Source organism: Antennarius striatus, chromosome 22 (genome assembly GCF_040054535.1).
Source record: "Antennarius striatus isolate MH-2024 chromosome 22, ASM4005453v1, whole genome shotgun sequence".
Taxonomy (NCBI): domain Eukaryota; kingdom Metazoa; phylum Chordata; class Actinopteri; order Lophiiformes; family Antennariidae; genus Antennarius; species Antennarius striatus.
In genome coordinates, this window is record NC_090797.1 from 12,243,292 (window position 1) to 12,254,330 (window position 11,039).

Sequence of the window (11,039 nt, forward strand, 5' to 3'; positions counted from 1 at the left end):
CCCGTAACAGTGACGCGAGGCTGACGCATTGAGTGTGTAAATATAATTCTGGTGTGTTCGCAGGAGCATCGGCGTGCTGCGGAGTCGAGCTGCCGGCCGGGCGGAGGGGAGCTCTTTCCTCCAGCAACGCGACTACGCCACCATTTTTTTCCTCATCCTCCTTCAGGTCCTGATCAACTACGTCTTCAAGTAGCAGCCATAGCCCACACACAGAGTGACACCTCCACACACTCAGACACGCTCACGTGAACGTTACGTGTCACTGTGTGTGTGTGTGGGGGGGGGGGGGGGGCGACGCGACACACAGACATGAACTTTGACTTGTCACAATGAGTGATAGCCTCCTCCACCTCTCTTCTTCTCTACCTGTATTGAATCAAACCACACACAAGTCGCAGAAAGTGGAGAACAAGAGAGCCTTTTTTTTCTTTTTTTTTTTAAAAGAAGTTGGTTATTTTTATCTGTTTCAAATCTCTAAGGAGATCCATTGATTTCAAAGCAGAGAGGAGTGATAAGAAGAGGCTGCTAGAGATGAGATTTGGTGCAATGAAGTTCTGACTGCCTCTCTCGATTTTACTGATTTGCCTTGACATTAAAGGCAAAGACAGCAGCCGTTTTCAGCTGTGGTGCGTTTTGTTTTATCATGTTTCACCTCAAATCACACGGAACCTTTAACAAGGAGGTGAAACCATGACTCAGATGGTAATCGTTACTTATCGTTTTTCTTTTTTTTTTTCTTCTTCTTTTTCCGCTCAGTGCATCCGTTTTGATTAGAGGTCTGCTTGGGGGGGGGAAAGCAGCAACAAGGTAGAGAAAACAAAATGACCCAATTTGTGTTACTTTTTTTTTTTTTTTTTTTAAACATTTTTTTAATCTCAGCTGAGTTTCCAAACATGGAAATGTATAAAGAAGAGACACGGGTAATCAGAAGCCATTTTTTCTGATGTATAGACTTCACCTTACAGATAAAGTTTCCAAAAAGAAAAGATAGAAACAATTCCATTGTGTACTGGAGGTGGATTGTTGGTACTTGAGACCAAATGTACATTATTTTGTCTTAATTCGGCACAAATGCACTGGAAACATCACTAAAATGTATGTTTTTTGTGTTTTTCAGCTCAGTGAACAGCGAATTTTTTACATTTCCGCACTGAGGAGGTTTAGAACTTCATCAGTCGGTCTAAACTGGTGATTTTTCATTAACTTAAGCATTTAGATTTGATTTTTTTTTAATGTATTATAAAAACTATCTGCTGAATGGAAAACACCACTAATGGATGTCTGTTTAATACAGATGTCCAGTTAGCTTAGCATAGCATAAATGTAGGAAATGGAAAGCGTAGCTCTTTTTTAATTGTATTAAATCCACCCAACCAACACATGTTAGCGCAATATTTAACATTTCATATCACATTAGTTTAAAAGAAAAGAAAAAGCAACTTCCCTTAGTTTAAAATGGAAGTTCCATCCTGAATAATTTATCATCATCATCATCATCATCATCATCATCATCATCATCATCATCAGTAACATTCCAGGCAACCAGCAGAAAATGCAGAGTTGCATTTGGACAGATGCTTTATGCTAAGCTAAGCTAACCAATGTCTTTAACTTTATTTATGAACAAACAGTGGAATCCATCTTCTGACCAAACTTGTTGCAAGGAATTCTATAAGTGCATTTCAAATGTAAACTGTTACCTTGAAATATACGTAGATTTCATAGTTAAGTTGTCCAAGATTGCAAACTAAATTTAAAGTGTGTTAAATCTCAAACACTCCTTATCACATTCAGACATCAGTCATGGCTTCCAGTGTTTTTGCGCCTCAGGTGTTCCAAGAAACTCTAGAATAGACACTTTATTAATCCTCTTGTTGGAGGAAGAGATAGATTTTTTCTTATTACTACTATCACTATAGTAACCATTCCACATGTACGCCAGTACCAGCCAAACTGTCCCAGTGTGTAGAGTAGGAGCTGCCTCCGTTCACTGTGTAAATATCCCAACGGGGGTAACTCTGTAGCTTGTGGTGTTTGAATACCAAGGATCGCAAACCAGACACCCCCGAACTCTGTGCACACGCCAGCCCCCTCAGCCTCATGTGTCTTTCTGTCCACTTGCTGTGTTTAGAAACACACGGCACATAAAGAAGAGAACCGGGTCGGTGTTCAGACCGGATCAGAAGAGTCACGACTGAGTGATGCTCATCAGCCATGGAGGCAGAATTAAGGCTCATTTACGCTTATTGGTCTAAATGTATCTGGATGGGGTTCCTGTCTTCCTTCATTTCCAACATGTTTGAGAGATGAATCACTTGTGGTGGTGGTGGGGGGGGGGGTCAAGTGAAAAAGGGAACAAAGAACTCTTTGACCACACGTCGGTACCCGTCTACCCACTTCGTAGATCACCGCTGAGCACATCGATGCCTCCACTGTTGCTGCTTTTTATTAACCAGGTACATCACAACCCGTCGGACTGGCGTGGGTCCACACCGCCCACCAGCGCACGTACAATTAATATCGTAAAGACGCGTGGAAGCATCTCATTGTTCACACACACAGTACGTTGTTTAAAATTTAGCTTTTTTTTTTTTTTTTGTGGACATAATTGGAATATAAATGAGCCTTCAAAGAGCTTTTCTAATATAATTTTGTTAAGTTATTACTATTATTATTATTATACATGACAGTCTTTTTAAAAAAAAAATTTTGCCTTATTGGAAATGTGGATTTCAAATTTTAATCTTAGGAATTTGTTGTCTAGATTACGAAAGCGATAAATGTAAAACCCTGGAAATGTATGTGATCACGAGGACCATGTTGTCTTTGGACCTGTAGAAGGTATTTCCTGTTCCTCTCATTTTGATGCTCAGAATAATTCATTATTATGATTATTCATTGATTCAAAACGCTCCAAACGGAAATATTTCATTTGTTTATGTCTGTATCTGCTATGATATCGGCCTTGTTGACGTTTACAAGTGTGAAGAAGAACTGGTAGAACTGCAGGGATCCAACTGCAACCCCCACCCCCACCCCCACGCGTTAACCGGCCCCCTCTGCATCTCTTGTATCGTCATTGCCTCCGTCATTCATCACGAATAGAACCCAGAATGTGGAGAAATAATATATTCCAGTGCCTTCTAGTTAGACTGGGGTGGGGAGGGATGGAAGGGTTGAGGAGAGGCGATGGGGGGCGGGGGGGGTCTGCTGTGAACTCCACACATTAAGGACTGATTTAGAATGAAGGCGTCGGTGGCAGACTGACTGTATTTCCTGTAGCGTACAGTGGACGTGCCAAAGTCAGAGAATCAAGCGGGTCATCTCCAGCCCACCCAGCTCTTTCCTCCCCTCTCCAAGCATCGCCATAGCAACGCTCCCATAGGTTTTCCAGATGCTGATTCCTGCCACAGAAGAGAGGGAGGCATCGTGGTCCTTACGATCCCTCTCTCGCGGACACACACCAAACTCAGAGGTGACAAAGGTCTGTGCTGTTTATCTGTAAACGACGTTTTTATTTATTCTCCTGTTCACGTTTGTTTGGTGTCGCTGTTCCCGCTCGTAGCAATAGGTCACCGTTCTCTTCGGTTTTGGTTTTCAAATGCTTATTTTATATTTGCACAAAGTTGGTCGTGTTCCACTTGATGTGACAAAACAAAATGACTGTCCTCAACTTGTGCACACTTGTCGATGTTAACAGCCCCTTCCCTTCTATTCTACCCCCAAAAACTGCCCCTCTGCCTGTCAGAGTACCTGAATATATTTATATATGTCCATGGCTACTATAACTTCCTGAAAGTTTATGGTCACATGTAACGTAACAATAAAATCAAGTGACCTCCTGGAGTCTCCTGCTTGGTTTTTTTTTTTAATTATAAATACACACTTGAAGCATGTGTGAATTTATGTTGATTATTATCATTCATGTATTGGTGTGAAATGAGGTAGCTGACATTTCTCTTTTCATCTGACAAGAAAACTCTTTATTCCAGATGTAGTTCTGTAACGATAAAGGTGTGTGTCAGAATCGAGACCAGAAGTACAGATGATGTCATAACAGGTAAAATATACCATCATGCATTAGTAAGAGATATGAGCAGGACAGACATCAAGATATTTATTTGTGTTAATTTATTCATGTATTTATTTGTGTATTTTTGGACATAAACAGACTTCACCTTCAACTCATTTGCAACATCATCAACATCCGAAAAAAGGGGCTGATGGGTAGACGCCGTCTTGGTTTGTATCATCTTTCCCGTCCCCAGAATCAATTTAAATTCCTTTCTCATCACAATATGTTTTCCAACCAATCCATACATTGAGTTTTGACAGTCACTGTGGCACATGTTTGTTTCAAACCATCCGTTCATTCATTTTCTTAATCCGCTTCTTCCACCAGTTCATGGAATGACAACGAAAACCAGAAACTTTTTGTATTTTCCCTGGAACGAAAACTAAATAAAAAACTTTATATTTTTTAATAATAATTACCGGAACTTGCCTTTTACATAGAGACAAAAAAGCAGGGGTTATTTTAGGTTAAGCCTCACCTGAACTGATAGTAAAAATAAATAATCGCTCCATAACTGTGAGGTGTACAGGCATTATCCTGGTATGTAAGAATTTTAGAAGTAACTTTGCACCTGTTTATTTTTTTTGAGTGAACTAAACTAAGGAGACTTTCTTCATTATAAATCCAACTAAATAATTATAAAAATAAACTCAAAGACAGAATTCACTAAATTGACTCAACAGCTCCTCAAAATTAAATGTAATAAAATTAACGAAAATACCAGAGAGACTTAAAGTTTTGGGGAGGCAGAATGACTGTTTTAGACTTCAACAGCCAAAGACTCCGGGATCATCATGATGAGTTTAGAGTAAGTGGAATTAGAACTAAGGTGCGAACTGATGCCACATTTGAAAAACATTTTACATATTGTCTTGCCGGAAAAAAAAAAGACAAAAACCCTGAGTAGCATTTTATTAACTTGTCAGTGTACAACTAAAGATTTTGATGATAAGACTCTCAGTGGTTTGTCGTCACAAAAATCTGCCAACTGCAACCTCAAAAGATGAAATCAGAAAACATAGTGTTGCAGAAGTGATGTGAATATTTTTTCTTCCTGTGCAAAAACAAATTTTTTTTTCTGAAGCAACCCAATATTGCTTTAAGCTCTGACTCAGGTTGACATGTAGTTTGGCAAGAACACAGAATTTTTATGTGATAGTAATAATTTGTTATATTTTTACATATTTTCTACAGTGTCACTTATTTAAGGAATGATGTCACAATATGCTTGTAAGATTTAAAATAGCATCAACTTCATTTTTTTTCAAAAAGGAAAAATATTTAAAATCATCTCTTGGTTTTTTTATGACACAATATGACTAAAAAGCAGACAGAAGTTGATATTTTCATTTATTTTCATTCAAACAATTACAGCATGGAACCAGAAGGCCTTTAGAAGCTACAGAATACAGACTCAGCACAGTGTTGGAGCCTCCAGCATCGGCTCTTCCAAAAGTTATCACTAAAAGGTATACGAGATTAACAAGTTAAAGAATCTTCAAATAACCCGGTATCCTTTTCAGAATCAAAATATATATTCTAATTTTAAAGTGTCAATTAGTGCATTATCTTTTCCACCAACACCGACTCTTGAATAAGAATAACCTTTATAAGCAAAAAACATAACAGGAATTAAATGTTTTTTCCAACTCAAACATTAAAAGTCATGAGTGACCAAATACTTGGTAAAGAAATGCAACGTCTAAAAGATAAAACTACGCATTATCGGATAAACTACAAAGAACTTAACAGTTTTCAAATGAGAAATCATCGTACTTAAATTTTGCCGAAAAGAAAAACATTTCCATTCTAACACGAACATTTTACAGCGCTACGTTTCACCCCAGAAGATCTGAGCTCAGGTACGGACTAAAGGAGAGGAAGACTCAGAATAAGGTGCCGAAGGAGCCACTGCTGCTGTGGATGCTCAGAATGGAGGTCTAGTTGATGCAGTCCATGATGTGGATCTGGAGGGAGTCCAGGTCCGGCAGGATCTCGTTGCATTTGGGACACGCGTGTTCAGGAATATTCCCTGGATGCTGCCAGTCAATACCTGAGTGAAGAGTGGCATCAGAATGTCAGCAGACAATCCACCACAGCGAGTTTCCCCCCAAAACAACAAAAAACTGTTGACTCACCTCTTCCAACGAGACTGGCACCAGGATTTCCTCCCAGCGACATGTGTCTCTTCTGCATTTCGTTCAGCGACTGCCTGTAAAATAATTACATACCAGAAAAACGAATTAGAACATAAGTCTGAGGAAGAAGCTGACATCATCAGTCTGACGGAGAATAAATGTCTGAATGACAGATATTTGCATTAGATTTCCTGCGTGTATACTGAATGTTAAAAAGCATGCATGTATATATTTATATAAGATTGTTAGTCTTGGTAACAGTCAGCATAGAGAGGATTTAGGGACATTGAATCTATTTTCCCATAATGCTATGCTTCAAGGACCTCCCTTTGTTTCCATCACCAACTGTTAAAATGCATCAAAATGAATTGTGCTGGATGACGACACCAAAACCGTCAAATAAATGAGTGACCATCCAGGTCACATGACTTTTCAGGACGTCGGTCTGCTTACGTACCGGCCCAGCGACTCCATCTCCTCATGCAGCTGGCTGTTCTGTTTCTTTACGTACTCCAGCTGAGCGGCCAGACGTTCCCGCTCCTCGTGGAGCTTCTCCCTCGCTGCTCGCTCGGCGTAGAAGTCGGACGAGTAGACCTCCGCCTGTAGGAAGGGGGGGAAAAAATCATGCAAACCTTTGATGCATCATTTGATGCTGTGATCAAATCCAACAAACTGTGAGATCACAGGATTTCTGCAGGAACATTTCCACGCTCACTAACCTGAGCCTGGAACACAGATATGGTCTCCAGTTCCTTCTCCTTGAGGAAGATATCCTGTTTCATCTGATCGATCGTGTTCTGTTTTGAAGCCAGGGCCTCCTCAGCTGAGGTCAGACGCTTTTGAAGGTCTTCAGCCACCTCCTTCTGCACCATCAGAGACTGCAGGACCACAGCAGGACGAAACAAAACTATCAGAACCGAATCAAGTTTGATGGAAACAAATTGGGATTTATTCAACTGTTGATTGTTGCTAAAATAAATAATAAATTTCAACCTCTCTCTTCCTCTTCTCCTCTTTGAGTTCAGTGTAGTCTTCAAACAGCTTGGTGTAGGCATCTTTCAGCTGGGCCAGATTGTTCCTGTTTGGGAGAGAGAAGGATTCTGGTGAGTCGAAATGTCAGCCAATCACAACTGGGACAACAAAAACGATCTAAATTTGTTCAACCAGTCAGTGTGTACAGTATGCACGTATGCGTGTGTGTGGTCGGACCTCTCCTCCCCGGTCTTCCTCTGCTCCAGCTGGTTCTGGGCGTGCATGCTGTCCAGCTGCAGCTTCAGGCGGTCGTTCTCTGACTGAACGGCCTGTTTGTCCACCAGCTGGGCCTTCAGAGTGGTCACGTCCAGCTCCACCTCCCTACATCTGGACCCCAGACCACGAGAACACACCATCAGTACACAGGAAGCACAGGAACGGCGATTAGTTGAGGGAAACTGGAAATGTTTGCTTTATAAACTCTGCTTAGACATCATTACGGTAGCATTTGTACACAGGGAGGCTCATGTAGCAGCGTTAGCTCTGACAGCTTGTTATCATTCAGGCCCTAACCTGTCCTGCAGGTTCTTCTTCATGCCTTCTGCTTCGTCCAGCTTGCTTTGGGCCTGCTGCAGCTCTTTGAACAGCGTCTTCATTTGGAACTTCATGTTTTCCACCTCAGATGTAACCTGTGTGTGGACGTGTTTTAATAAAGAAGCACAAACAACACGTTTAATATTTAAACCAAAAATATCCTTCAAGTGCTTTGTTAATTATTGAGAAAACACCTTTTCCTCTTTCTCTGAATCCTCCTTGGTCTCTGTTTTCTCTGACGGGGGGGTCTGTGTTGATTTCTCCACATTACTCTTCTTCTCCTCCAGCTCTCTAATCCTGTTGAATAAAAGTTACAAATAGTTGCAACACATTTGAAGAGGCGATGCTTTAAACATGGTAAACTGTCCTTTCTCCAGACGGGACTAATTCCCACTATTCCATTTACTTTTCTCTACCTGGCAGCAGACGACTGCAGTTCTGCTTGCAGCCGTTCTCCTCGCTGCGTCTCGTTCCTGAGTGACTGGAGAAGGTGACTGACGGTGACCTCTTCACTGTCCATTCGAGACGCGGTCATGGTGAGCTCGTGACGTCTGCTGCGCTCTGAACCACAAACATCGCTCACACCATCGACACCTCCATCCTAAAAAGAATGACAGAAGTTAGATACCAAACATTGTTTTACAACCAAAAATACATGCACTCCGATTGTTTCGCAGGTATTTGTGGTTGTTTTATCTTAGTGGATTTTTTAATTTTTTTTACTTCTATAACAGGTCTGAGTTGAGGCTTCAGGTGTCAGATGAGGACTTTCCATAAAAACAGCAAAAAATATATTAAAAAATGTCTTTCGTCTTTAATTGAATATATCTTTGTGAGTGTTCTCTTCACCGTAACCGTGATGATCTCAATAAAGGAGTCGCTGTGTGAGTCCTGCTCTGCCTTCAGCTGCAGTTCAGAGTTCATTGCCACCAGATCGCTCTTCTCCGCCTGCAGACGAGCAACCTGGGCCCGCAGGGCGGTCAGTTCTGCACTCTGATTGGATGACACTGCCTGGAGACGGAATCACCAACACAGAATGTTTAGTTAAATTGGACATTTAGTGTAAATTAATGTAGAATGAGTAAGGTAAAGCCTCACTAGGATAACTAAAACTAGATGAAAGCCAATCCGTAAATTACAATGAGTCTCAATGCTTTCAACATGAACATATCAGAACGCCGTTACCGGAGCGCCTCCCAGGGATCCTTCGGTCTTTTTCTCCTCCTCTACGTTCCGGCTGAACTCCTGGTTTTGAACGGTCAGGGCCTCGATGCGGACCCGAGCCTCCTCCAGCCTGCTCTCAAGAAAGTCCCGCTCCTCCCGCTGCTTTTCTCGCCACATCGTCAGACCCTCAAAACGCTCCTTCATCGTCAGATTCGTCTGACGGAGGGCCTCTGACCAAACACACACAGACAATTTGAATACATTTACATTGTACTATCTAACACTTGAATTGTGACCCTGAGTGGAACGGGCTTCTGTGATCTTAAATACTACTAAAATAATTAACGGATAAGTCAAATGGAAAATATTTTTCTCATCTCTATACCCATCTTCATACACGTACTCTTACCTTTCAGGTCTCTGTTCTCCTGGATGAGGATGTTCATCTGCTGCAGCGTTTCCTCCAGGGTGCTGGACTGACTGGAAGAGCGAGGGATGTCACCATTCATCATGGGGCCTCCAGATGCCATGATGCTGGGAGGACGACGAAGAAAGAGAGGGAAAGACTGAATATAGAGATGATAACACACTTGTACATCTCCTGGGCCTTGGCAGAGGTTTGCTCTCTACTAGGAGAAATTCTAGACCTCAGAGAAATGAAAGAAAATGTCAGAAAATTAAATTCCCACATTAAAAATGTGGGAAAAATAAATAAATAAATAAATAAAAAATTTAGTTTGGTCTAATTTTTCCAACCGAATGCATGTGTTTTGTTGTCAGCAAAGCGCACAGAGGGTGGATGCGATCCACGCTGTCATCACCGACTGACTCAGTGCGTCAACATCTCATCAGCTGCTCATGTGATTCTGAATGGTGTTCAATGAACAAACCACTGCTCTGCTACCAATCTGTGACACACGGCAACGCAGTAACATCAATGCTGCTACACAACAACCATTGAATATTACAGTCAAACCCGCTCGATCGGCTCGTTAAAGGACGTGTTTAGCTGAACCTGTGGTCGTCTTGACTGTACTTTCGGTTTCTTCAGGTGGGCCTATCCCGTGGACGACTCTGGTAAACAATAGGAAGTAGACCGTAAGTAACCACGCAGGTGTTGGAAAAAACGAAGCCAAAAGGCATAACAGTGAACGCTAAAGATGTACAAAAGTCTTAACTCACCTGTTGTCAACCCCTCAACTTTATGTAGTCTGGATAATCACCCTGGAAATATAAAAACACACTTGAAAAACAGGGAAACGCGGCGGTTGTGTCCCTGCTTCTGGAGTGTGGTGACGTCAAGACGAGTGGCGGAAGAGTCCGTTTCCCTTGAGATTTCCAAAATAAAATTGAAATCAAACCGCGGCGTGCTAGAAAACGGCAAAACGTCAGAAAGTCACTTAGTTGGCGTTAATTAAAAAAAAAAATTGCATTATTTTGATTAATTATTTAGCTGTGTAAACTGTACATATTTGAAAATGTTAAAATTAAGATGAGATGGAAAATATTATTTGTAAACTCACAACTTGATTCTTATTTGACTTTAGTTGACACAATTTGTATGTCTTCTAGTCTTTTTTTTTTTTTGCCAGCGGTCCTATTTTCATCAAGTGACATATAATATAGTAATTTCTTTGGCTACGGGTCTTCATTCATTCATCCGTCCATCCATCCATTTTCCATAATGTCTGCTGGGAACTCTCTGCACAAAGTTCCGCTCTGTGCGGAGTAGATACAGATCGGAACTCGCACCGGGAGCTGCCTTGCTGTGCGGTTCCAGTGCTTCCCACTGCATTTATTTATCTTTTTTTTTACTAAATTGGCGTAACTGGACAAGCTCTTTTATTGTGAAGTTTCACTGCTCAACTTCCTTTAGCCACTAGCACAACTTGTATTGACGCCTGCGTATTTGGAACGTCTTCGTTTCCTCGAAGTGACGTCACAGACCAATGACTAGATCTGAATACAATCTGCACCTGCGCTTTAGCAGCGCCGGACGTCGATAGCTTTATCCGTACACTTTACATATCAGCGAAATCCAGCCAGCTGAGGGCGGGGCTAGCTGTCAGCTGACAACGGGAATTCCCTTCAGGAGT

General features: G+C 41.5%; 2 protein-coding genes across 13 annotated transcripts in view; one reads left to right on the forward strand and one right to left on the reverse strand.

Moving 5' to 3' along the window:
• The window catches only part of osbpl8 (oxysterol binding protein-like 8), a 60,425-nt gene extending 56,588 nt beyond the window's left edge, over nucleotides 1-3,837 (forward strand). For all 10 annotated transcript variants that reach the window (XM_068306828.1, XM_068306827.1, XM_068306831.1 and 7 more), the window contains one exon: nucleotides 64-3,837. In XM_068306828.1, coding sequence (XP_068162929.1) covers nucleotides 64-193 — 130 coding nt within the window. In that variant the 3' untranslated portion in view covers nucleotides 194-3,837. The remainder of the gene's footprint in view (nucleotides 1-63) is intronic.
• A 1,560-nt stretch (nucleotides 3,838-5,397) lies between these two features.
• optn (optineurin) lies at nucleotides 5,398-10,248 on the reverse strand. 3 transcript variants are annotated; one of them, XM_068306733.1, is made up of 14 exons: nucleotides 10,126-10,248; nucleotides 9,959-10,017; nucleotides 9,353-9,477; nucleotides 8,965-9,173; nucleotides 8,629-8,790; nucleotides 8,196-8,380; nucleotides 7,974-8,076; nucleotides 7,759-7,874; nucleotides 7,423-7,572; nucleotides 7,207-7,291; nucleotides 6,933-7,091; nucleotides 6,671-6,813; nucleotides 6,214-6,287; nucleotides 5,398-6,128 (listed from the first exon to the last, which is right to left on the reverse strand). In XM_068306733.1, the coding sequence occupies exons 3-14, from the start codon at nucleotides 9,471-9,473 to the stop codon at nucleotides 6,016-6,018; spliced, it is 1,620 nt and encodes a 539-aa protein (XP_068162834.1). In that variant the 5' UTR covers nucleotides 9,474-9,477; nucleotides 9,959-10,017; nucleotides 10,126-10,248; the 3' UTR covers nucleotides 5,398-6,015. The 3 variants fall into 3 exon arrangements, with proteins under 3 accessions (XP_068162834.1, XP_068162833.1, XP_068162835.1); XM_068306732.1 differs by having other exon boundaries at nucleotides 9,353-10,017; XM_068306734.1 differs by lacking the exon at nucleotides 9,959-10,017 and having other exon boundaries at nucleotides 10,126-10,241.
• Nucleotides 10,249-11,039: the final 791 nt, after the last annotated feature.

What these genes read in the sequence shown, in the direction of transcription:
- optn (XM_068306733.1), bottom strand. Translation starts at nt 9,473, where the DNA reads ATGGCATCTGGAGGCCCCATGATGAATGGTGACATCCCTCGCTCTTCC. An exon ending in TTGAGATCATCACGGTTACG is followed by an intron (nt 8,381 to 8,628) that starts GTGAAGAGAACA and finishes CATTCTTTTTAG; the next exon opens with GATGGAGGTGTCGATGGTGT. An exon ending in ATTCAGAGAAAGAGGAAAAG is followed by an intron (nt 7,875 to 7,973) that starts GTGTTTTCTCAA and finishes GTCCACACACAG; the next exon opens with GTTACATCTGAGGTGGAAAA.